Source organism: Gymnogyps californianus, chromosome 18, assembly GCF_018139145.2.
Source record: "Gymnogyps californianus isolate 813 chromosome 18, ASM1813914v2, whole genome shotgun sequence".
NCBI classification, from domain to species: Eukaryota; Metazoa; Chordata; class Aves; order Accipitriformes; family Cathartidae; genus Gymnogyps; species Gymnogyps californianus.
This window is the reverse complement of record NC_059488.1, coordinates 10291776-10318965: the sequence shown is the minus strand read 5'-3', so window position 1 is coordinate 10318965 and position 27190 is coordinate 10291776. Positions and strand designations below refer to the sequence as shown.

Sequence of the window (27190 nt, the reverse complement as noted above, 5' to 3'; positions counted from 1 at the left end):
GCACAAAGAAGGTTTAGTGTTCTAAGGTGTATTTGTTTCAAGCCAGTGCAAATGTGGGATCTACAGGTTCTGCTTAATGTTTTCTTCATAACAAACCCCACCATTTCTATTCTTCACATATTCCACACAAGCTTTATTGTATTAAATATAATCAAAGCAAAGAGTAAGGTCAATGACTGGTCATGATTGTTTTCGGGAATTATTGCACAGCTAATTGGCTATTAGCATCCTTGCCTTGTTAACATGCATCCTGCAGGAGGAAGTAGCTCTTGAAGGCATTGAAGGCACTAAACTGGCTCCACGTAAAAAAAGAAAAAACTTGTTACTTAGACATCCACGTCTGCCATTGCTCTCTGTAGAGGATCAACAGACCAGTAGTCGTCATCCCAGCCCAGGAACCAGCCGGAGAAGGTCGGCGGCTCAAATCCTTGCTTAACGACTGTGACTGGAGTTCTCTTATCGCGGCTGGCCGGATCGGTTTCAATGTACCGTTTAGCTGAAAACACACAAGGAGAAGGAAATCTCGTAGAGTACAAGTCTCAGGGAGCAACAGCTGAAGCAGCGTAACTGTAGCTAAAAGGATGCTAGAGATACAATTTCAGATTGTTCATTTAAACAAAAGTTTTCACACTCTGGTTTTATCTACACCTGGTAGAAGAGTGGCACTTGTTTGTAGAAAGCGACACTGGGATTATAAAACGCTGTACCGCAGTGGCAGCCTGTACCCGCTTCCCCACGCAAGGATACTTTTTCCGTGTTGGGGGTTGAGCACAGTGTGTCTGACTACTACAGCCCTCTCTGCTGATCTTGGGGATCCTCCTGTCTTGAGAGATGTGATCTCTTTGACTGATCACAACATGAATTTTATGTTGTGATGAAGGTCTGTTTCTCAGTATATTAAATTGCCTTATGATCAGATAGCGGGAAAATAAGAAACGGTTAGTTCAGAGAGGAAAATGTGACATCATTACCAGATTTCAAAGCCTCGGTCTTTTCTTCTTCTTGGGCATCTTTCCCAATCCATACAAAGACCTAAAGATAAAAAAAACCCATATGAATAATTTCAGCAACAACCACTCTCTTTATGAAAGAAAGGATAATTTAGACAAAGTCTCGGAGAACAGAGTATGACACACAACAAGAACATACTCGTGTTCGTGTGCCTGGATTGTTGACCTACGTGACTGAAGCTAGTGGTAGATAATGAGCAGCTTTTTGACTGCGTTTTATCTACATAAATTATAGATACATGAACAAACGATGCACTAGCTTAACATCAGGAAAAAGCAGATGTTTGAACATTTTTACATAAAACATACAAAATTAATCTCTAAGTTGCCTTTTGGCTGATTTATGCAGAGTCTGTTACTGAAAAATAACAGAAAATATGTCAGTATCTTAAACTGCTGAATCCTAACAATGGTTCACAGTCCTCTCCGGCCGGGACAAGGACGCTGCCCTCGAGAAGCTTACAGACTGGGGGAGTACACGCGATACGCAACAGCCCGCTTTCTTCAGCCCTTAAGCTAACCACAGGAGCAGCAGGACACCAACTCTTTTCTCAAGTTCCGGGTGTAAGTTCTCTTCAGTGTCAGTAGTGAGGTGATTTGTTCTCAGGCCTGAAGATGAAAGGACTCCTCTATCACACGACGACTCTTCCAGCTACTGTGATTTGGGTCTCAATCTGGAGCCAATTTGTGCATATTCTTTGCTCCTCTCCTCACTAGGTCAATGGGACGTACCTGATCCCATGTGTCAAGGAGCATAACATCATCTGTAGCAAGGTCATCCTGAGTCAGATCTCCAGGAACTTCTTCAATCTGGAAAACATAAGGTTAAGATGAGCATGTCCTTCAAACGCTGTTTTACCTTTACAGGAGAAATCCAGTTCACACAGGTTCTAGTTTCACCTCTCCTCCGTGAGATGCATTAAGGTAGGCATTGGCACGGTATCTGACCATGCAACTCAGGCTATGTCACAGAAATGTTCTTAGACCACAGAACACAAAATCGGTCTCTGTCTACCTGGAGAAACTCTCTCACTCATGCCCAAGACTTGTAACGCTGCCTCTTTTTACTTGAAAGATTCAGGCGTTAAAATTTGAGGAGTCTGAATGCTAATTGTTAACCAGGTGAGAACCAGTTTGATGCTTCAGAAAGTTGCTATGCTGACACAACAGCACAACAGAACTAGCTGCTGTCTCTGTAGAAAAATGGTGCTGATGCTTTCCTTTGGGAGGCAACACCGCAAAGGAAGGTAAGGTATAACCGCTCCGGTGGTTGGCTCAGAGCCGGCTGGGACTGAGTTTCTCCCAGCTTTGTCAGATGGATGTTGAATTAATTGACTGTCGTCTTAGATACTCACAGTGAAGCGTCCACTCTTGTTGGAGCATGCAAAAAGACGAGGGGGGTGAGCATCCATCTTCTTGTCCTTCAGCCGGGGAGAGGTACGATAAGGAGCTTTTCCACCCAAAGCTGCCCAGAAATTATCTGAAAAAGAGAAAGAGATGCTGATGCTTCAACTATTTATGGAAACCACAGTAGCAGTATGGTTTGGGTAGGACTTGAAGCACTCTTCTATGTTAGAAAGTCCCAAAGGCCTACAAACGTGAGTGCACTGTTAAACATAATGATACTGTGGAGAAGCCCCTCTGTGTCTGTGTCCACATTCCCTTGTTCTGGGAGACAAAAGAAAATATCCATGAAATAATTCCTGAGAACGTGCAGCTATACGGAAGTGATCTCACGCTCCGTGGTGCCTCCCTCACCTGGCTCTCTGCCCTCAGAAACCTGTACTGGGCGAGCTCCCAGTGTCTTCAGCAGCTCTTGTGCTCCTGATTTCTCAGCATCGCTGGCTCCTTGGCCAACCCACAGGTAAGCAGCAGAGGGAGTTTTCAGGACAAAGGCATCATTGGAGTTCAGCTGACTGGCAGTGGGATCCAGCTGAAAAGAACGAACATCGCAGGTGTCAGATGTAATCGTCCCCTACACAGAGCCCATTATTTCAAAATGAAAATCAGTACCTGTCGTTGAATAAACTGCAAACAAGATATTCCATACAAGCATGTAAGGCTATAGGATATATTTTATATTTGCCTGTATCTGAGTGATGAGTTAGACTTACTCATGAGAAGAGTAAATAAATGGGTGTTTCTGGGTGTAATCTACAGATACATATGACCTATGGCAAGAATGCATGTATCTGTCATTTTGCCAGTCTTTATGGTTATGACAGGAGATGTAAGAACTTGCTGGGGGCACCACTGCAGAGCAGTATCCTTGCTGCTGAGGCTGATCAATCATTAACATAATTTCCTCTATGTCAACAAGGACGTGCCATCTTGAAGCTAGAAACTTAGGAAGTTGCTGCAGACATAAAACAGTGCTTTTGCCTCAACTGTACCTATCGATGAGGATTTAGTCTCTTTTGTTGTTGCACGGGGGTTTTTTTGTGTGCATTTTCTTTCAAAGGAGTGGGGCTCTTAACCTATGTCCTGGCACAAGTTCTATTTGCATATAGGGTATTTAGCGCCTTCTGTCTTCAGCACTGTTGTCACATAAGCTTAGGACAAGTCCCAATGGCCAGATCCTAGTGGTTGTCAACAGTGTTTGAAAAGTATCATAGTATGCAGGGTGCAGCATCTAGTGGGGACTTCAGAGAAAATGGCTGAAATGTATTCAAGGAGATATTTATAAACTAATGAGAAAATAATGACTATCACTACTTACCCATGGGAAAAGAGGAATCTTTTAATAGTTTGTAAAGTTTTCAAAGTGTGTTTCAGTTTACATCAGAAAGCTCAGTTTGGCCCTTGTTCCGTTCAAAGGGATCATGTTCCCATCACAGCCTACGCATACAACACAAAAACTGACTCTTTCCACATACCTCTACTGCTCTGGTAGCTCCTGAGGTGCTGGATCGGACCTGGAACAGCCGTGTTTCTGCAGGTGCTGTCTGGCCTCCTTCCCTAGAGGTTCCACCCTTGTAGACAATCAAGGGCTTTCCACCAAACATACTCATCAGATGGGGTGGCTCTTTTCCTTGCACTACTCGTTTCTAGAGAAAAAGAAGCTTGCTGTCAGTTTTAAGCTGCTGCTGAAGAGTAGCACAAGATATACTAGAAATGGCTTTTACAACCATCTTTCCAGCTGGAATATACATATATTATGTACATAATTTTATATTTATATTATGTACATAATTTTATATTTATATTTTTTATATTTATATTTTTATATTTAGCTATTACCTCCCACACAAAAACAGACCAATGTTTAAAGTGAGCTCTCACAATTGCCATTTCCTTTTAATTGGTGAGTGATCCACTGGCACAGAGGTAACAAGTAACAGCTGTAAAAAACTTCCTGTCTCATACAGGCCACTTGTAAAACTTTCTGGCGTAATAGCTGGAGCATAGGTTAGCACAAGGCCACTCCGTAACACCTACACCGTGGCTGGAGGCTGCCACTACGTGAGTGGGTCTCTCCACTGCCAATTGGTATCATATAACTATGTATATATATACACACAATTTATTCCCACAGTGTTGGTTTTGGTTGGGTGGTTGTGTTTGGGTTCTTTACCTGCACAGGGCTGCCTCCCAGCTCCTCATCCAGCTGTACCGTGAGGAATGCAGAGGTCGCAATTTCATCTTGAGTGGAATCGGCACCCTGCCTGAAAGACAAGGCAAAATCTGAGTTTTATTTTCAGCCCTTTCCCCCCCCGCACACACACCTTACAGAGATCAAGAAGAGGTAAGGAAAACCTTTGTTACCAAACCTCTGCAGCACTTCATTCAACATGAAGGAGAAATTCATTATCCTATATTGTAACACAGTGATTACAGAGGGAGATAAGAACATTTTCTAGATAGTAAGCACAGATTCTTTGGTATCTTCATGCCTATCTCCCATTACCTTTCTAGCAGCTAATTTAAAAACATGCGTGTTGGTACTGTTATCAGGAACTACGCATGCAGCCCCTGTACAGACTGCATCCTTTCTGGTTTCAGTTAGACAGCTTGCCTGTGCCCTCTCTGCTTGCTGACGAGCAGGAAGACCACCACTGTGAGACTAAGTGCTGAAAAATTCCTCTTCAAGGGCATGGTCTGGGAACTGTAACAGTCACAAGCCACCAGCCGAGGTGGCAGAGCATCACAAATTAGTTACAGTGGTCTCAAAAGATGTAGGAACTCTGCAAAAAGAACTAGAGCTTGATCCAAAGAAGGGAGTAACTACAACTGGGGGGGGTGGGGTGGTGTGTGAGAAACAAATACACTAGCACAGTAATTCCTCTCATTGTCCCACTTCAAACAAAACATTCCAGACCTCCGGTATTGGTTTTTTTGCAAGGGAAGGTTACCCAGGGTGAAATTTTATCCCCCGAGTTCCTCTGTAAGTGGGAACCAGCAGTGATCCATTTTCAAAGAAGCGGACTCTCAGCCCCACATAGCCCCAATGTTTCCTGACTTGTATCAGGAAAACTTTCTTACCAAGTGTAAATAATCTGTCCCTGTTTGCCAGCATGCTGGTAATTGTACAAGATAATATAGCTATCCCCTCCATAGAACTGCCCATACGTCGAAGGAGCCACTGGCACTTTCTCTGAGCCTTCTATTCTCCAAATCTAGAAAAGGAGAGAAGCAGAAATATTCTGAGTTCAACGCGACAGCAGAAGAAGCAGGCTTTTCTGACAGAGCTCCTGTTCCATTTTCTTCCCAAATTCAGCCTCCCAGAACTTGCCGTCCTGCAGCCCCACCTGCTGGGGAACGCCGCTAAAAGCCTGGCATTCCGCAGCCTGCAGCCGGGCCTGGAAGCAGGGCACACGGAGCTTCTCCTATCGCCAGCTCCCAAACCTTGATCGGATTCAACCAGAACCACTGGAGAAAATGCCAGTCAGACGACTACAGCACTGCCAGCACTGATGCCCGTTTTGTACCTGACGCGATCATTTCAGTTTCTCTCAGTTGGACGGTCAGGAATAGAGCTTTTCGGCTTTACTGGGGACTGCTGACACGTCTAACGTTGGCTAGGACCTCTGTGGGCTTTTGGACAGCACTCGGCTCTTTCAAGCCCTCCTCCACCACTGCTTCTATGTGCAAATGCATGCATCCAGGTGCATGAGATAGCTGCTCTGAGACAGTCACCCTGCACACGTGTGATGGCAACAGCTAGAATACCAGGGAGGAGGAGGAACGAGAAAGAAGTCTGGGTCCACACTGTTGGATGAAGCATTGCCCCCAGGGGAATTCTGGGGTCAAAATTAACAGCTCATCTACACTGCTTGGCTGCAGGGCTCTCAAGACCCTGCTGGTATTTCTGCTGTTAAAAATTTCCTCAGCACTTACGAAACTGCAGTGTTGATGACTCTCAGGCCTCCGTTTATCTCGCTGCTCTTGCAGGAATGCCATCAAGTAGCAAAGCAAATTCTGGAAACCTTCCCAAAGGGATTCTGACACTGCTTACCTGTTTCCTGCCAGAGCCATCATCCTCCATTCCGTGCTGGGCAGCCATGGCCTTGGAGGTGTGCAGAGTGGCAGCATCAAAAGGTACCTTCTCGATCTTGGCAACATGGCCAGAAACATAAGCCTGCCCCAGTCCTTCTGTCTGGTCCTTGTCTCGCCAGTTCTTGAAGAATTGCTTAAACAAAGGTGTCTCACCACTCTCAGGGAGGACTTGGACCTGAAACAAATGAGCCAGCCCATCAGGAGCAGCCTTGCCCCCATCCCACACAGCTCCAGCTCTGGCTACTCCTTGCTTCATGTGAGCCCTGGTTTCAGGCCGACAGAGAATTGCCTGGTACAACTCTTCTGAGCTTACAGCAGTGAAATGCTTGGTGCCAAGATGCGGTCTTAAAAGCAATGCCAGGTCTCATTGATGCCATAATCAGAGATGCAGCAACCAAAAGTACCTCCAGCTAATACCATACTGGGCAGATCTCTTCCAAGAGAAAAGACGTATGACAAACTACCTGTTTGCTGCTTGTGACCACTAGTTTGAAGGGATCCGTTTCTTTCAAGCCAGTGTTATTCCATCTTTAAGCCTCTGTGTAACTACACCTGGAAGGTCCATACTATCAAACCAACAATATGGGTCTCAATATGCTATGGGATGCAGAGTCAGTCTCGGGTGAGTTCTAGGGAAGGCTGAAGGGATGCTAAGCCTTTAGAATCATCTCCCTAAGCACAAGAAGGGCAGGTTTATCTATGCCTTCTCTTTTTCACTCTTTGGAGAGAGGTCATAGAAAAGGTAAAAAAGTATCTGAGAGGAAGAAATGTTAAATACTAGTTGTGTCGGGTAAATGCTATTTTAGGGACAGTGTTAGCTCAGGAGCAACACTGCAATATCTCCCCGCAGAAGAGCAGATCACCCAAAACAGGAGCTACTTGAAAGACTGCGAGTGACACTTCACATAAGCCATGCTCTGGAGTCAGTGGCCTGCGTGGCAGAAAAGTAACCCCTGTGGTGTCTGGGGGTTGGCCATAGGTGGGCTGCACGTCCTTACCTGGGTATGTTTCGGATAACCCATCTTATCAATGAACTCAGAAGCTGTTTTCAGTGCTGCCTTCTTCTCCTCAGAGTTGGCACTCTTGCCTTTAACAAAAATAGAGAGAAAAGAGGTAAACTTTTTAAAAGTTCTGCATACCCAGAGAAGAAACTGTCCCAGGTACTTGTACCTTTCGCAACAGTAGAAGGGCCCAGCCTTCCAGCTAGATGATGCCAAATAGCAAACGACAACTGTTCAATCTCTTTTATGCCTTTTTGTGATGGCTGAGAGAGCACAATTGCCTTTCTACTTATGATATTAATTTAATTTTTTCTTCCTGGTTCCCAGGACCCTCCCTTGAATTCCCTACACTAAAGACCCTGTACCTCAGCACCTGACATTTCAGATGAGAGTGCTCTTCTGAGATTGTTAATGCTATCCAAACTTGCCCTGAAAAGCACCACCAGCATCAAGTGTACGTTCCCCTACCCAGCTTGAAAGAAACAGGCATTGGTAACTGGATCAAGATCCTATGCGTGCGTAATCAGCTTCACCTGCATCTCTACGGTACCTTTCCAAACAAAGATCTTTCCATCCGTGCCGTGGTCCAGAATGAAGCAGTCATCTGTACTCAGGGCTGCCTGGGAGAAGGGGTTCTCATCTGCCACCAGGGAGACTGCCATGTTCCCAGCCCCATTGGAGACCTGTGATAACACAGCATGGAGATCAGATAAGGCATCGTCTGTTCCCCTCCAGCTTCATGGCGATAGTCCAAAACTTTGCGAGTGGAAGGGAAATAAATTTGAATGCATTGGCTGCTTCAGGCACTATTGTTTTTCAAACAGGATACCTTTGACTCAGCAACAGTGTGACAAAAACATTACACTTACTCTGAAGATTTCAAGTACTTCTAGCAAAGCAGATACTGCTGGGACCAGAGAAAGATTGATCCAAAATGGTAAATAACCTTGGTGCACAAGCAGCCAAGAAATATCTTCTAAAGCAAACCAACTGCACTCAAGAACTGGAGGGGACAGTCTTGGCAGCTGTGAATAGGCCTCCCGTATCAAGTGGGTTTAATAGTCTGAGTTCCTGTACTTACTAAGGGATAAAGGTCCACATTACAAACCATCTTGGCAGATATTCACCACATCATTACCAGAGACTGCTGTAGAGAAGATTCCTCCCAAAAAGTCTTGGACATTATTCTACATTTATACTAGCTGATGGCAAATGTTACCTTCCAAATCATTGCTTCATCATGCTCACTGGATGTAGCAAGGGGTAGATCCTGGTTCTCAGGCTCACTATTTCTAGTTCTTTCCTGTCATCTTCCTAACACAATGCCTGATAACACAAAGGAAAACTCCCTTTTTTCTCCATTCGTTTCACACTCCGCCTTTCCCTCAAAAATTCCCAGCTGTCTCACTACAGTCAAAAGTGGTGATAAAGACAATAGAAAGCATGTGGGTATGCAGTGTAAGCAACCAAGGTTCATACATAAAACTTCATAAAAAGCTAACAGCAGAGTGAGGCAGAAGTAGGACTCAGATCAGTTCAGCTCCTCTCTGCTATTCCAGCTCCATCTAATTGCGCAAAGATCATTCCATTCTCCACAAGGTTATTTGTCAGGGTTTCTTGTTACCTTATAGAGCTTAGCCAGCTTTCTATTGGCTGTATCAGTTTTGGCCTCATCGGAAGCTCCTGGTGGCAAAGTGGGCTTTGGTCCCAGGACCTGTGAGAGACAGAAAAAACATTACCAGCCAATCCAAGAGGATCTCTGTTCCCGAGATGCTCCAGCCACACGAACAAGTAGAAGAAACTTATAGATCAACAACAGTGAAAATACACTCTGATGTCCCAGCGATGCAGAGGACCAAGTCTGCATTGAATTGTGTGTTTATACCACCAACACTTCATATGTAAAGACACACACTACTGAGCCTATCTACCCATCCCACCCATTCTTCCGCATACCGCCCTTCCCACTCCAGCATAGAGACATGGACGAAGTGAATAACCTGAAGCATTTCCTCCCGCTCCGATCCTTCCTCCGAAACATAGACCTTGGCGCGACCATTCCGCTCATTGTCCCGAATCCCCTTGGCCAGCACGGTGGCCTTCAGCCGTTCTTGGCGGTTGCTGTCGGAGCCACACCACTGAAAGATGTTCTGGGGGAAAAGAGAAAGACCGTGCAGCTGTCAGAGCATAACAACCCCCTTGCTAGACAAGACAGCAGCATGGCTGGGACTGAAAGATGTTAAAAGACTGGCTAAACAGTGTTTCAGAATGCTCAACACTTGAGATTGCTTCAACAGAGTCGGGGGGAAAAAAAAATCCTTAAGTGAACTAATCAGACATCTCCTGCCCCTGAAAGTCTGCTAAACCTGTCTTTTACATGGTACTTACAGAGCCGAGGTCAAGGATGAAACAGTCCCCTGTGTTGAAGCTCTCCCAGCTCACAGGGACCTCCGTTGCTCGGACTGTTCGCCTGCCTTTGACCTGCAGAAGCCTCTGCACAGTTACTTCATTGGGAACCACATGTCTGAAGCCAGAAGCCACGCCACCAGCCTAAGGGAAAACAAAAGGAACAACAATTCGCACTTGTGCTGTTGCTTCAGAAAAAATGAAAATCCTACTGATTTGCTATCAGTGAGCAGTTGCTGCCTCTCACAGGAAAGAAGGTCAGCAGCAGCTTGCAGAGAGAGCTAGTTTGCTGAGGCTGGGCTTTTGTGTAGCATATATCTATCGATACATCCCAGCTATCCATTCCTATAGTACCTAAGGGACACTGATACAATACAGTCGGAGATCTCCAAATTTGAAGAAGACCACAATAAGTTGAGGTATTAATAGGATTTAACAGGACTGGTGGGGTGAAGAGTGTATTTCCGTGTGTATTATATGTCCCATCTGCCAGAAATTATTCCAACCTCAAGATTCACCTTCTCTGCTGATAAAGAGACACTTGGAATTACTTATCAATGTAGGCAACAGGACTCGTGTCCATTATCCTCAAAAAAACCATAACCAAATTCAAATGAATGAAAATAACAAGAAATGAGTGGGAAATAAGCAAAACAGAAAGACTAGGAAAGTCTGACATGAGGAAGTGTCAGCACTTTGCAAGCATTTGACCAGATATCACTTTCCTTGTGCCATTGGATTCCTAACAAACTGTTCTTGACTGTATGTTTTTACTTCTTCTATTCCACTTTACTACAATGGCATGGAAGACTAACTCCCACTACTATTCATCTACTTTACCAAAACATTACGTATGCTAAGGAGGTGGGCTAAGCACAGAAAAAGAGGCTGGGAAGGTCAAACTCTGTTATATAAGTGGGGAGAAATTAAATCTACTGGGTAGGCGTTTCCCATTAACTCAGATTGCTGTTTCTTAAATTCATTCCAGACGTCTTGGGACTGTTCTTTCCTCTGCTTCTCAAAGAAAAACAAAACCTCGATTCCTAAAATTTCCTGGGGCTTTGCTTGTGTATTATTAATTCAGCCAAAGCTCTCCCACTGGGATCTGCTGTTCTCCACCCTGTCAGTTCCAACTCATTGAAAACATCTGGTTGAGAATGGTTTTTAAGCAACTGGAAAAAGGGCAATTCTCATTCTTCTGAGAATTGGGCAGTGGGCAGGATGCCATTTCTTGCAAACTTGATTCAGACTGGTAGTATAAGACCCAGTCATCACCTACCTTGTACTTGATCCCAGATTTGAAGTACCCCAGGAAAGTTGAGGACTCATGGCCTTGCACTTCGCGATGCTGAACAGCCTTCCCTTGAAGATAGTCATCCATCTGGACAGTGAATATGGCAGCTGCCCCACGCTCATCTTGAGAGCTTTCATCTCCTAAGAAATGAAAAGGCAACAACTTGGAGGGAACGAAGGGTTTCTGCCCCTACATTCAAGTGTGCAAAAATACCAGGGAGAAAGCAGATTACTGGGAAGTTTAGTTTCCAGGAAGGCCTGCAGAATAGCTATTTCCAAACTTTTCTAATAATGACCCCAAACAGCAGTATAAACTGTGTATTTTTCTGGCAGGCTTACAATACCATCGTAACTGCTGCAGCCCCACTGCTTCACAGCTGTCTCTTTGATAGGTATCATTCACTTTTTTTTTGCTATTTCACCCTGTCCTGGAAGGAAACTTGCTATGGAGCAAACACGGACACAGATGAATCTGCAGGAAGACATTATCAGGCTTTATGAAGGCTGTAGATACTAGTGGGGCACCAGTTCCACAGCAGTTTGCTTCTCTGGAGCTCTTGGGTGTGGAAAACCTATTGACAGATGGCAGATATGACAAGCCACCATGCAAGTATCTTACATAGCTTTAACTATGATATTGTCCAAGAGCCTCGGTTTTGCAGGATGTGGAGAAAGCCTTGCCATGCTACTCCGTGACATTTACTTCAGAAGGCCAGTTAGGAGGTCTGAACTTCAGGGGGAAAAATCCCACTCTGAGTCAGGAGGATAACAACCGACCTCCATCCTTTCAAATCGAAAGGATTTCAGCCGCCCCTTTCATCTGAGATCTTGTCTTCTCTGTGAGCCTCTAGAGAACAGGGACTTATTCTGTCATCTTAATCAGAAAAAGCTATGTCTAGGTACAGAGGTGGCTGTACTCACTATTGCAGAAACCATTTCAAATATTTAAGGTGAGTAGCACTATATGCACCCAAAATTGCATTCTCACTGTACTGCCAGTTTTGCTTTTTATTTCCTTGGGTAACACTTACTGGACAATGCTGGTGTAGTGAGAGGAAGAGTCCACTTTGGGCTCCCAGTTCAGCAGGGGCACTCCCATCAGACTTACCTAACCAGAAATGCAGGTCGTACTGGAGGTTCCCATTCCGCTGTTTGATGGTGTTCAGCACCAGATAGGAATCTCCTGTGAAGAAGTCTCCATACAGATGTTTTGGCACTGGTACCAAATCAAATTTCTCAATCCTCCAAATCTGAAGGCCAGGTTCCTTCCCAGCCTTCGAAAACTCAGCGTGTTCCACCATGCTGACAGGCTAGGGGCGAGACAGAGAATGTTGTTCAATATGCACAGTACAAGGAAGCACATGTTTAAATTATATTGCTTCTGATCTCTTAACTATTGTCCCAGGCAAAAAGTGGAAAGTTTCCTTTTTTCTCTTGCACTGAATTTTGAAGGAAAAAAAAAGGGGGGGGGGGAATCCTTCTCAATTGATCACTGTTAATTTTCACTTCCAGTCAACTCTACTTCCTGGCTTATTCCTGACTTACTCTTTCCTAGACTCTCTTTTCTGTTTTTTGTCTACCTCTCTTGATTTACTCTACATATTTTCTTTACTGATTTATAGCTTTTCAATATGGCACATAAGTGAAAGACTAATCCCCTTGCTGACTGTTCTTTTCTATAAATGCTGCATGACGTTCAAGACTGTAGGAAATAAACCCCTGTTAACTATACATGTTGTACATCTTGCATAAACATTATTTATGGTTTTCCTAAAACCTGTGTGATCTTACCCAGCTCTTTCTGGAAAATGTTGTGAATATCATCAGAGAGTTAGATAATTAACAGGTTTCTTATATCTCTTCTGTTCTGACATGTTACTTCAGTACTTCTGTGTAACTGCTCCCTTACAGGAACTAGACTAATATACACACCATCCTGTCCTAGGGACATTGCAGTTTTGGTTTAATAGGTGTGTTGTCATGCCATGTATTAACAATATGCAATCCATTCTTTTAACAAACATAATGAACGCTTTTCTATAACTATATTATAAAAGAATTCACTTTGGTAATACTGAAAGGAAATAAAACATTTCTGTCGTATTGGCAAAGGAAGTTTGCCCGTATATTACAGCATGCCTTTGAGTGGTATCAGATAACAGGGAAGAAAAAATTAAAATGTTATATTAGAAGCATCCAGTATTTTGACAAAGAAGACAGTTCACAGTAGCTGATGGACAAAAGTACAATATGCTCAGCTTTCAAGGCAGAAATAAAGAATGTTACAAACTAGAAAGCAAAACAGCAAGTTAGCTACCAAAGTGATTCCTAAGCTGAAATCAGATATCAAAGATGGAAAACAATGAACTTTATCGTCATTATTCCAGTCAGCCTGACTTCGTTTCTCCCAAATTCCCACTATAAAATTGGACAAACTCCTTACAAAGAGTTAAAAGAGAGTGTGACTCTTATAAGTAATTGAAAAACAAAAGTTTTTCAATGTTTAATTGTGATGTTAATCACTTACCACAGCTGAAAGCACAACAGCTGCTGTAACAACATATCCAAGCCCTGCAACAGACATGGAGCTGACACAGTTCAGCTTCAGAGCCATTGTGCAAAAAATGGTGAGAAAAATATAATTGAAGTCCTGTTTGCCCATTTCTAACAGCAAATGGGCTTCTCCCTTCTTCTGCAGAAGCTGTAGGGAGTCCCAGCTCCCAGCTCCCTCCTCCTCTCGCTGCTAGTGAAGATGAACCGCAGAAGCCAATCTTTTATCAGGGACAAACACACCCACCCCCTCCGCAATATAGGGGCGTAACGTGTTTGTGCAAACAGTCCTCCTGGAAGTCTCAGAGACTCCTTCAGCCATTCACAGATGCTTAATCCCAGCAGGCAATAACTCAAGACAATATGCTATCCATTACAGCCAACAGTGCAATTATGTTCAAACAAGCCAAATATCTAGTCATAAGGCCAATGAGAGAGGAAGAAATTAAGAGACATCAGCAACAGAGGCAACATTTTGTCAGCTGAAAACTGCAAATAAATGGAAAGTTGATGAGACGCAGAGGAACAGAAAGGCTGTTCCAGATGGCAAGGGCTGCAGAGAAAGAGATTTTGGAGATGAGAACAGAGAAGCACTGAAAGCATACAACTGAATAATCTAAGGATGGAGGGAATATGCCCTCATCTCTCTGAACTTGTCAGAGGAGCGAGATGCAAAATGCAACATGTGCTTTGTGTGTCTTGCACCTGAATGCAGTCTCCACACAAGCTTCTGTCAGAGTAATACACTCTGGAGGGGTTTAAGATGGACCAATGTATTTCAGCTCATGTGTTAGCAAAAGCGCATTAGTAGTCTGGTAGGTGACAGAACAAGAGCTAATTCAGTACTTTCACAACCAAATATTACTGAGGGTGTAGCAAGACCCCATGACAGGAATATAACAGCCATCAAACCTATTCATTTCAATGGAATTACAACATAGTATGGCTGATGGTAGCATACCAATGATCTGCCACCAGCGAAGAGCTTGTTCTTCCAACCGTCTCACCCTTCAGAAAGGCAGTCTATCACATTTTCCAAGTGTTTGCAGTAAGTAAACTGTGCAGTAAACTTTGCACTGTGGCACCCCAGGAACAGAGCAGCCCTATGCTCTTATCAGAGAGTGGAATGGCTCCTGGAGGTGCAATCAGCAGTGTCTGTGATACAGCATCTGCCAAACACTGCCCAAGGGGTGCGCAGAGACCTGCCTCAGACATGCTCTCTGGTATGTGGCTATGAATATCCTGGAAGGTCAAACAAGACGGCTAGGAGGAACGTAACTAATGCCTACGTGTGGTTGTGCTGCCGGTTACTCTTGCTCTTAACGTACCCAGGGATGAATTACTGACAGTCTGAGGTTCCTACTTTCAGAATCTCTCAAAAGATGCTTAAATAAGGGGACAAATCCTCCACCCACAAAAGTCCACAACAAAACTTCCATGAAGGAAAGAGAAGATCCCGCTTTGTCTGTGCTTTCTCCACTCTCCATAAGAATATTTTTCTTTCTCATTAGAACACTCTGCTTCTCTCTTGTCCAGGCTGATGCATTTTGTTTTGAAATGTCACCTTGGCAAACTCTGATTTAGTTAATGTACCTTTGAAAATTTCACTGGAAATTCTCAAACTGAAATAGATAATAAAAACAATGTCTTAGTCTTGCTGGTATTTCTGATCTCTGTGAAGGAAGTTTAGAGTGTCAGAAGTCTAAGACCCAGTGAAAAAAGTGTTGGTACCCTGACTCCAAGGAAGCCAGCTGTGAAAGGCTTCTGCAGCTGCAGCATACCCAAACCAAGATGACTGGATTGCATAACATTAGAAAGAGATGGGTCCCTTCTAAATGGAAAAATACTTTGGACTTTTTATTAATAAATACCTGTATGGTGCCACACTTGGCCAAACTTCACAGACTGAAGGTGAAAAGACCTCGGATAATCTTCTTTGTTAGCATCCCATTTTAGGATATATTCTAATCTGCAGATATATGCTCATAAGCATATACGATATTTTGGAAAAACAATTTATTTGGTCTTCTAATTAACTTGGCATTTTACAAGTTTTGCCCTCAGTCCAAACTTGCATCGACAATTAGTTGCAGAATGTAAATACAGGCAAAAGAGGGAAAGAGGACTACAAAGAATAAATTGTATATTATAGTAGTCGTTGGTAAAAATTAATCTGAACCATGTCAGAAGGTAGTAAGTGTAATATACTCCAACAGCTGGTATGGTTTATTACTGCTGTCAGCAAATGTTGCATTGTTAAATCAAGCCACAGAAATCTGCGCTCTGGATGTTTTATTGAGGGCATATGCCAGATGAGCTTGCCAGGACCCTACCGAAAAGGATGTCCTGTTGGAGACATGGGAAAAAGGCATATTTCAAGCTGATGTTAATAAAACTGTCCAGCTTAGTCACAGAAAGAGTGCTATGCAGAGCCAACATCTTATGCAAAGGAAAGTTATTTAAGGAAAACAAGGAAAGGGCTTGGAATACAGGCTTTCAGTGCAGATGGATCATCTAAATGACACTTGGCTGCATAGTGATAAAAACAAGACCTTAAGAAAAGAAGTCCAATGATTTGAGCAAACAGTGGAAGACAACAACTTATTATGGTATCCAGATGTGCAGTTAACACAATCGCGACAGGCCTAGCTGAGAACACCATATAATGGAGACCGAGCTATAGAAATAATTACAGGGATATACTCCCTATTTACCAAACACAGAACGCGAGACTTGGTATGTGAGGGAAGCTGACACTGTGCAAAAGTCTGCGTCTGGCTCACAGACCCATGGCAGAATTTAGAGATTGCTTCTTCAGGAAAGCGTTAAATGATTTTCCTGAGGCTAGAAACTGCTTGCTTCAGAGGAAAGGCCAGAAAAGTCAGAGAGACCCTGCAGTCAGAAGCCCTGACAGCTGATGCTTCCACCACCTCCGATCCGGGACTCAGTAGTTTTCTCTCCTGGTATCCAATGCAAAACATGTTTCTTATTTCGACTCTGCAACTTGTAATAAACAGTTTTCTTTGCCTCCCTCCCTAAATACTTCCATTTATGCTCTTTACACTCATCTCTGTGGCTGTGCCTCCCACTCATCTGTCACAGAGTCACTACACCCTCATAAATTGACGCCATCAGCTCTTTCACCATTTGTCTTTATTCTCCTCTGAATTTGTTTCTGCCAAGAAGGTGCCCAGTTCTGCACTGCTCAGATGTGGCCCAGCACAACTACACTGAAAGGAATGCCCCATTCCCTTCAAGAAAAACCTGTGGACACAGAGCCCAGAATCTCTTACTCTATCTCACCAGACTGCAAAGTCCATTACAGGAATAATTAATGCCTAGTTCCTCCACATCAAATATACTGTCACATCTTCACACCTACCACCATCTAAAGCATCTAATGATGCTATCTAAAGTATCTTTCTACAAGATAATATCATCCAATACTGACAGGAGGAAAAAAAGAGGAGAAAAATCTTTATTCTGTTAGGCTCCAGTTTGATCCTGACTCAACCTCAAACATTCAGAGCAGCTTTACCAAAGCTGAAGGAATGCACACACTCAACCAAAACATCCTCCGACTTCTGGTATTGCCAGAGTATTTCAGAACACAAAATGCACAAGACAGTAATGATAATACTTTAACAGTTTTTAAATTAAATAATTATTAAAGCAAGATTAAATAAAATGGAATTGGTTTAAATATGTAGTAGCCAGTTCCTCTGTATGACACAGCAAATATTAGCTTATGGGGCTTTCCTGACAACACTTTGATGTTTCTAAGACCATAAAGAGCACATATATTTTTAAGCCATTCAGTGATGCTTCTGGATGTTTTTTTTTTCTGGATACTTACTGAAGATGGGCCATCAGAAAAGAAGAGGTGGAAAATTGCTGGTAAAATAGTGCGTGAAAAAAGAAATAAGTGCAGTGGTTCATTTAAATAGACTCAGTTGTAAAGGGGTCTATGTCTTGTGAAGGAAAGAGACATTTTAAGCGAGTATTTACATGAAACAGAGAAACCCAGAGGTCCGATCACTACATTAACTGCATCCTGGTTTAAAAGAAACAGTGCTTGTGGGGGTGAGGGGGCTTATTTTCCTTTGTCTCACAATGCATCAGAGAAAGAACTCCGTCTCCCTCATACTCAAAAAAACACTGTTCAATAGTTTACTGAATAAAAGCTGCAAGGAGAGTAACTGGCCACTTACAAGAGAAAAATGAGCATAACATTTTTTTGGAGCTACAGTTAATTTGTGGCAATTCACACAGGTATATACCCACAAATATAGTATGGACTTACCTGCACAGGGCTGCTCAGGAAAGCTTGGCTGAATTAAATGAGACTGTGAAATAAGTGGTGGCAGGCCAGGTCACCATGTGGTTGTTCTCAATTACAGCTCCAGCGTCTAGTTCGTGATAGGTTCAGTTAATTTGTTTAAACTTGCTGCATAAACAAAGCCCACACAGGAAGGTCTGCAGCCAACATAATATTACACCACAGAGTATCTAAAACACCTGCTGCTTACTTCTGGAACAATTTATGCATTTCTAGATGGCAAAGGCTGTATTTTTTATTTTAATGGATAATACTCACAGAGCATCAAAATAACTTGCAAATACAGACTGAATTTCTAAAATATGGGGAGAAGAGTAAATCTTAGTACAGGCTGTATCCACAAAACATTCATGTTGCAAAAATGCTTCTTGTGCACCAATCCTCGTTGTACCTTGGGGGCAAACAGTTGCATTTCCACCCAGCTAATTCTCTCTTTCCCTCTATTTATTTGCCAAGAATTGCCTGAAGAATATGGACTGCTCCAAAGATATAATAATAATGTATCTCCTCAGGAAAATAAAGACTTTCTTGTCTCACAGCATTCCAGACCTCCTATATCAAGCACCAGAAGTAAATCGCCACTATATTTCTACTGCAACAACAGGAAAACCATAAGTCACTGTGTTTGCAAGCGGCAAAGTCATACAATCCTACAATCCTCTGTACAATCCCAATGAAATCAACAGGTTGTACTTGCAACAGTAACACTCCCAGAGTAAGAGCTGCATTCTCCAGATCACTGTCTGAAATGACACTGAAGAGATCAATCGTACCACAAATAAAGTTATTTGCTTGCTTCAGGTTTAGCTATTTCTACACTTGAAGAGAATCTATACTTTCTGACTACCCACGCAGCCATTTCTTTTTTCTCTGATCCTTTGCGACCCATAAAAACTCTGATGAATTTACAAAGATTGTGAGAGTGAACACTACAGAATCATTCAAGTTCTGACAATAAAAAACTCAGGACATGATGACGCATAAAACAGAAAGGAAGACAGTTCAGCATAGTATTAACAGGTGATGACAATGCATACTGAAAATGGAAATACTTGTCTATTCCTTATAGCCTCCCTGCCAAAACAGTATATATTATGACTAACTCTTCAGTAAACCCATTGAAAATAAATCTGGTGGGACTTCAGCTTTGTTGCCAAGGTGACAGGCATTGAAAAATATCTAAAATGATAGATTAGATCAGTTTTCAGTCTCCAGACAGCCCTAAATTCATATACACGCAAAACTAAAACCAACCTCTTTCCTTCCATCCCTTGAAGAAGCTCGTAAACAAAGCTTATTTGGGACAAGAAAAAATTGGCATCGAAAAGCCTCCTCCTACCCTAGCCATGGTGACTCCATAAACTATTTCAGTTCTCTATATGAGGAGCAGCATAGTTAATGGTATTCCTAGCAGCTACATCTTAACAGACGCAGCCAGCCACAAATCCAAGAAATTCAAACTGGCGTTGTCCCTTCAGCAGCTTCCCCCTTCATTTAAAATATGCATCTGATTCCAAGAAGAACTCAGATCAACAGTCCTGGACACAAAGCACAGCATTATCTGTACAACTGGCAAGTAGGTTTTTGCATTCATAAGTTAAAATTCCTACTAAACCACTTTAGCAGATTAGAACACCCAGATGATTTGAGTATTGTTCACTTTTTCCAGCTGTTTGTTTGCATTATGAGTCATGTCAGCTCTATTCTGGTCTCTCTACCTTTTGAATATGATCCACTTAGTAAACACAGAGGGTTCAGCCCAAAGCACCAAGGCTAAAAACTTCAACACAAAAGCCTGAGTTTCTTCTCAGTTGCAGTGATGTAAATCGGGAAGATTATTACTTACATGGGAGAAACTTTTGGAGAATATACAAGTCTCCCATCTGAAACACACCCAGAGAAAATCTGCTGATACAATCAGCTGTTTAAAAGCCCTACCTTAAGAGCATACATGAGAGCTGAATCATGCACTTAAATACATGCAGCATAGGTAAGGATGGATCGGTGGAAACCACTGACTACTTTCATTTAGTTGTGAGCAAAAATGAATCCTGAATCATACTCAAACACAAATCATTGTTCAGTGCTGAAAACCTGTCTTAAAGGAGTGCTTATGTAACCCATACGACATAATCCAGTACATTAAAATATGACTACCACCCCATATTATGTCCCATAGAGAGATCTGGTGGTGACAGCCAAAACACATTAACGGAGGCAGTGAAGACATGCCTGTGGTCAGCTGCAGGGAAATGACACAGATGTTCTTCCTCCAGTCACCACGTCCTGACTGTGTACAGGGGAAATCATCTACAACTTTATGCAAACTGTTTTTCCCCTGAGAACTAGCCAATACATTCCTCTGTAGTACAGAAGTCTGTTCAATCCATTATCCATAACCCAAAGAACAGAGTAATATATTATTACTGGAGAAGAAGGGCTGGAAACCAGAGGAGATGACCTAAAATGAGTCCAAAAGGGAAGCATGAAACATGGCCTTGCACTGCAAGTGTAGCATCAGACACAGGCAACTAGGTGAAAGGACTTACAATAAGCCATTTCTCCACGTACGACAAGGACAAGAGAAGTACATGCAAATATTAGGGTTGAGTAGAAAAGATTTGCAAGTAAAAATCACGTAGATGAAATTTTGTCTTATGCCACACTGATGCAGCACAGCACGTCTGAGTCCTACAGCAAGCCCACCACAGGGCCGGGCCTTGCTTTGCTGCAGCAGCAGCAGGAGCCTGGGGTGACTGCACAGAAACCCTGCCTCAGTGAGCTCCTGCCTTCCAAATCAGCTCACATGGAATTTATCTTTCCATCTCAAAAACCTCCACGAGACATGAAACAACTCAGAATTAACAGAAATTAGTTCACTTAATATACATTCAAAATCAAAGTGGTTCTTCTAGATCAGGGACAATGACCAGAACATGAGGCATGGCTGAGAGTTACAGCCGCTGTAGGTTTTTGGTACCTGCATTTACCTGCTGACAGGCAAAAGAGACAGACCTACTGCTATGATCAAAAGCTTCCTCCAGTCCTGCACCCAGCACACACGAGTGCAGGCAGCTCCGCACTAGGAGAAGAGAGGACTCCCCCATTTTACATGAAGTGGTTTTCTTCACAAACACTCACTTCCGAGTAAATCAATGTGGAGACTGATACAGAGATATTAGAGTTCCCCTTTCCATTTTGCTATCAGTTCTCCTAACATATGCAGGTGTGGCCACTGCATTAATGACTCTGGCTTGAAGAGACAGACCTTCTCACAAGGGTGTTTTCAGCTCCAAAACCAGCTGCCACCACAGCCTCGGCAGCGGAGTGGCCGGCTCCCATCCCTGCTGCGCACAGCCACAAGAGGGCAATGCTATAAACAGACATGCCAAAATATTCCCTTCTTCCTCTTAGCAAAGTGTTTGCAGCTCTCCCTCCGGTGATTAACAGAGGTTTTTTATTTTATTTTTAGCAGGATTCAGGCATTGGTGTTGAGGAACCACAAGCATTCTCAAAGCAGACAGCCTGAAAGAAGAGAAAGTCCTAATGGTGATAGCTCTCAGTGCAGCAGCCTCCATCCATCCTGAAAGATCTCATGATGATTCATTTCCTCCAGTGTTTTAAAGATGCTGTTTTGAATTGTAGCTGTATTTTTACTGTGTGTGGAAACATTCAGTAAATAACATATGTTTAAACTTTGGTTTTGGATGGCATCCCACTGACTGACTAGCTCCTAATACAGACAAACAGTTGTTTCTCCCTCTCCCAGTTGTGCTGGGACATCAGCTGAGATCAGTTCCAGCTCTTTAGGTCCTTAGTGGGGGGGTGAATGAGGGACAAAAGACAAGAGGAAGGGAAAGACCAAAAACATAGCCTGTAGTCAGAAAAGAACACTTTGAAATGGGTAAAAGGAAAAAAAACCCACAAAAACTTCAGAGTCTATACCATCTAACCCTTCCACCCAGTCACCATCATATCCCAAATTTTGATCAAAAAAATTGACAATCTGGTTTGAATATCCTGACTGAGGATGCAGTTACTGGCTAAGTCCCAGTCCACCCCAAAGTGGGGAAAAACAAACAGACAAACTAAAATAAAGGTTATTCTCCAGAGGGAAGTGTGAACAGTCAGAAATCCCCAGAATACCAAGCAAATCAACCACTCCAGTGTCAGCAGCACCACCACGCTTCCTCAGCTGAATGTCAGTGATCCAGCATGGCTATTCCGGTCTGGCATTTTCAGGTTGCCAAGCACTGCAAAGCACCTCAGGAAAAAGCTGCTGGAGCTCTGTTTAACTCCACTAATGTCAGAGCTCTCTTTAACCTTGCAAATGCATCATCAGTGGATAATCAGAGATAAATACCAGGCAAACCTGCTGAGAGTCAAACGCTTACTGTTAAAGGCTGCTACTTCCTTTCCTAACTTTTCTGACCATGCTTTCCTTCACTGAGCAGGTGTGAAGTACTGAAAGTGGACATCTTATGAACACTGTCTGATCTGATCTCACCTATGACGAGATTTAAGAGCGACATACTGTCAGGCAGCTCTCTTCCAGTGCCGTGGATACACACCCGGATCAGCAGAGTACGTGCTCTGAGCGTCTCTGTACAGTGATGGACATAACGGGACTTGCGCTACTGCAAGAGAAGCATTCACTGCTACGATCAGGCAAGTACCAGCAGCGTAGCTGTATCTCGAAGGTATGAACATATTGGTATGTGTACAAAAAAAGTCACCTAGCAGTGTGCCAAACAGCTAAGAAGAGGCCTGATGAATCTGCTCTGGCAATCAGTGTACTTTTACTATCAGGGAGCTGAAGACTGTAGGATGTAGTGTAAATATTGGAAATTTGCCAACATCTGTGACTTCTTGGGAAGCAGAGATGAGGCAGAAGCATACCCTCCGAAATCCAGGCCTGGTGCATATAAAGTCTGTTCAGCCACTCCTACCGCCAGTTCATTTACTTTTACTCTCCTTACTTTAAAAAAAAAAAATCTGAATGCAACCTTCAATTCCGGAAATCCCTAATCACGACAGTTCTCAACTGCCAAAAGTCACAAGGATGGACCTGAGAAAAACTGCCCATGCATTTTTCCACTCTTTTCCTTTGTCTAAACATCTGCTGTGAGCTGCCCTCAGAGATGAGATACTGATGAACCAGCATGACAGCTTCTCTGCTCCTGTACCCTGAGGACTGTATCTGACTGCATTGCCTTTTCACACTACCATTGTTTTGTGGAGCCTCCTGCAGAAAAATACTTCACAAACTGAAAAAACACAGTTTTAGGCTCAATAGCTGTGCACTATCCCCACCTAGGGAGTTTGTGTCTGATATGGGAAAAATAGTTCCAGCATGGCTCGTAGCTGAGAATTCCAGCAAGTTTATTGCTTTTATGGGAAAAGAATTAATCATCCAGAGCATTTCTTTCCAATTCCCTTAGTCTTCTTAGTGTCTGAAGTGATTAATTAATGATTAAGAGACTGAAAAGACAAGGACTTGAACTAATGCTGTGAGAAGCAGAACAAATGACATGACAGAGGTACATAAAGAGGTAAGCTGCACAAAAAAAGATAACTTGAGGTTTTCTTCTTAATGAAAAACCTCAGCGACCTTTGAAAGCCACTGCACAAGACATCTTTTGAGTCTTGAGTTTAAAAGGATTCAAAAGAGATTACAAGTGGACATATAAAATAACAATATATACAATTTTCTTTTCAGTTTAAATTTTTAGAAGGGATATCAAATACCTGGTTTGGAGAATCAGACAACCACTAATCAACAGAAATAATACACAACTTCTTACTGACAAATTGCCCATATCAGAATTTTCTGCCTTTTCATGAAAAGCATTTGATAGCAATCAGGCAGAGACATACTCAGAACTCGATTATTCACACGGCAATTCCTAAGTGCTGTGAAAGTGAAAAAAAACAAGACCAGCTGCTTCTTCCTAGACAGTAGTTAATTATTCTGCCCAAGCTACTTTATATCTGTGTTTAACCATGTTCTGCTTTACTGCAACCGATGTCCAACTTGATCACTTCAGCTTATATTTAAAAAAAAAGAAAAAGAAAAAAAACTGTTTCTTTTGGTGTCAGGATTCCAAAGCAAAACTGGGAAATGGTTGGTTTGTGAAGCTGCGTATTCCTGTCCAATATCCTCTTTCACATACGTGCTACTCAGTAGCAACACTAATGTCTGAGAGTGGAATTAAAATGGAAAGCTTGTATTTGTAAAGTGAGTTGAAAACAAATATAAATCCTGAGTAATAAAATACGTCACAGTGCTATTTTAAGAACGGTTTAGTTCCCACCGGGACTCTGTAAAACAGCCAACCTAGAACAAAAAGTTATTTTATCTGAACTGGGGGTGGGGGGAAGCATTGGCTCAGTATGGGTCTTTGAAAACAGCTAGCTGCTGCTTCTTGCCCTGTAGGAAGGCTCTTACCTCTTCCACAGAAGAAGCACTTAGTGACACTGCTGACCACACTACGAACTCAGTACGTGGCTGAAGCACTCACAAAAGTATAGAAAGTATCTACAAAAACAGCCTTGTAATGGAACATGTCAGGCAGCCAGTCTTTTATCTGGAGCTGGCAGCAATCCCCCTTGGTAACATTATCAGAACCATGAAACTCGACTGTGGAACGCTATCTCACATCCCTGCTTTGGTGATGAAAGGAACAAATTCACAAACGTGTTGGATTTGTGCCTGTAAAATCAAAGTTGAAACAAGCAGTAGCGTTTTTGCTTTGTCACCGTTTAGACATTCAGAAGCGGCCAAAGATTGATAGCTGGTTCAATTCCCCCAGTGTTTTCCCCATAGCATTGGAATTTCATCCAGCTGGAGAAAGCCTCCGCTCTTCTGAGAGCAGGAGACATCCTCCTGGGGACACTGCAGGTACTCAGCTCTCACTAAAACAAATTGTTATCTAAACACTCAGACAACCACTGGAAAATCCCTTCCTGTATTTAAACACTTAACATTTAAGAAGTTCACCATCCACCTATGTCACTGATGAGGTGTAACCACAATTCCTGCCCTATCTTCATGCTGAATTCTAGTGAAATCCATAGAGCGGGACTTCTCACCACTCTAGCAAGTCAGTCCTGCAACGGGGCCCGTCGATGGCACAGATAAACTAACACTGACACCCAGGGTTGGTGCATAAGTGCAGAGGACAGCATTCTCATTATCCGCTCCGGAGATGAACAGCCGAGTTCAATCCAGAGCCTGAAACCACACCAAACAGATAGAGTGTGGGGCGGGCAGGGAGGCAGCTGTAATGCCAGCAGCAGCCATCCCGTGGTGCAGATGTTAAACAGTGCTGACTTCTGCTTCTCTCTGCTAGTGGTACGGGTTAAACTTCGATCTCTTGCCTCTCTGTAGCAGGGACTACGGAATAAACTATCTCATGGACAAGATGAGAGAAACCAGTTGCAATAGCCAAGGTTGTGCGAGACTTATTCCTCCATACTCGGGTTTCGCTTCGTTTGCCCTGACGGATGTTATACAGTATTCTGTAAAATAGTTTGAGAAACCTAAAGGATGAGAGATGTTTAAGGAACCCCCACCCCCATTTGACTCCAGAGTAGGACACCCTAAGCTGAGCCATGCCATACCCCAGCAAAGGAAATTTTTTTGCTGATAAACTTGCATCATGCAGAAAGTTGGTAGTGGAAAACGGAAATTGTAATGATCAGTAAGAAAAATAAGAGACTTAAGGGGAAACAATGCTAGTATCATCCTTGTTAGCAAAGTCGGATTTTTTACATCCAAAAGCAAATAACATTCAAAGCAGTTTTATTCAAAGAGGATCTACTTACTAATGAGGCCTCCTTGAAACAAGTCATCCCCATAACTTTTTTTTTTTAAACACTCTTCCTAGGAAACATTTTAAATATGTTTTAAGTGTCTACATTTTTTGAATTTCTATTCAAATAGAGCTTTCAAACATTCTTCCCCCAGGCAAAGAACAAAACAAACAAAACCCCCACTGTTCCCATCACGGAAGGGACCTGCACTCTTTTTACCACCGTTCACAGGCACCCCAAGCCAGGTGGGGAGCGGAGGCAGCCCAGCCCCTGCCAGCTGCCAGCCCCTGCACCTCACAGGTGCCTCCTCAGGCCCAGCCCGGCTGCTCTGTGGTATTTTGGCCCTTCCTTGCTCGGGGTATGTCACCGACACACTCTCCGACTTCACCGGGCGGGTTAAGGCACCGAGCCAAGCTCTCTGAAGGACGGTAACTGTCACGCTGAGGCACCGCAAAGTTTGAGGCGTTGTGCTGATGGAAGGCACGGAGACCGATCACGCAGCCTGGCCGCCGTCCTCGCAGATGCCGTAGGAAACGCACCGAGCCGGGACCCAGGCCCCCGCCTCCCTCCTGCGAGGGGCTGACAGCCTCGGGGCGCCACGGCCGCCTCCTCCCTCCGTACCCCCACCCCCCCCCACCCCCCCGCCGCCGCCCCGCGCCCCCTCGGCGAGGATCTCGCGGCTTTCCCCTCAGCCCAGGCGTGCGGCAGCCGGCGGGGTCCCGGGGAGGAGACTCCCCCTCACTGCCCCCTCAGCGCCCCGCGCCATGGCGAGGCGGGCAGCCCGCGCCGCCGCTCCCCGGCGGGCTCCCTGCGGCCCGCGTCCCCGCGGTGAGCCCGGCCCGGCCCTACCTGGTGCTGGCGCTGGCGCGGTAGAGGCAGCTGCCGGGAGCGGGGCCGGGCAGGGCAGGGCAGGGCCGGGCAGACCCGGGGGCGGGCCGCGGCGCGCCCGCGCCCCCGTCCCGCCGCCCACCGCCAGGGGGCGTGGCGGCCGTTACTGACCGTTACCGGCCGTTACCGACCGTTACCGGCCCCGCGAAGCCAGAAACGATGCCGGTACCGCCCGTGACCTCCCCAGCGCCGGTGCGTGCCTCGGCCTGCCCAGGCTCTCGGCCACCATTTTGTTGCACGCGCGTTACCTCAGCCCCGCGCACGGCCCGGCCTCCCCTGCCCTCCAGCCTGCGCCGAGGTGTGGCCGCCGTCGCGGAGCCCCCGGCTCCTGCGGCCTCGCCGCTGGAGCCTGACCCCGGGCCGGGGTGGCTGGAGGGAGAGGTTGTTCCTTC

General features: G+C 44.1%; 1 protein-coding gene across 3 annotated transcripts; it reads right to left on the bottom strand.

Annotated features, from left to right (window-relative positions):
• Positions 1 to 120: 120 nt before the first annotated feature.
• On the bottom strand, positions 121 to 26781 carry GSN (gelsolin). Of its 3 annotated transcripts, none has more exons than XM_050908131.1 (17): positions 26760 to 26781; positions 12315 to 12516; positions 11193 to 11347; positions 9896 to 10057; positions 9508 to 9657; positions 9132 to 9221; positions 8058 to 8190; positions 7505 to 7593; positions 6466 to 6681; positions 5493 to 5626; positions 4585 to 4675; positions 3887 to 4057; positions 2769 to 2943; positions 2366 to 2490; positions 1743 to 1820; positions 972 to 1032; positions 121 to 496 (listed from the first exon to the last, which is right to left on the bottom strand). In XM_050908131.1, exons 2-17 carry the CDS (start codon positions 12505 to 12507, stop codon positions 327 to 329), a joined length of 2193 nt encoding a protein of 730 aa, XP_050764088.1. In that variant the 5' UTR covers positions 12508 to 12516; positions 26760 to 26781; the 3' UTR covers positions 121 to 326. The 3 variants fall into 3 exon arrangements, with proteins under 3 accessions (XP_050764088.1, XP_050764087.1, XP_050764086.1); XM_050908130.1 differs by lacking the exon at positions 26760 to 26781 and adding an exon at positions 25923 to 25982; XM_050908129.1 differs by lacking the exon at positions 26760 to 26781 and adding an exon at positions 13734 to 13925.
• Between the last annotated feature and the right edge of the window lie 409 nt (positions 26782 to 27190).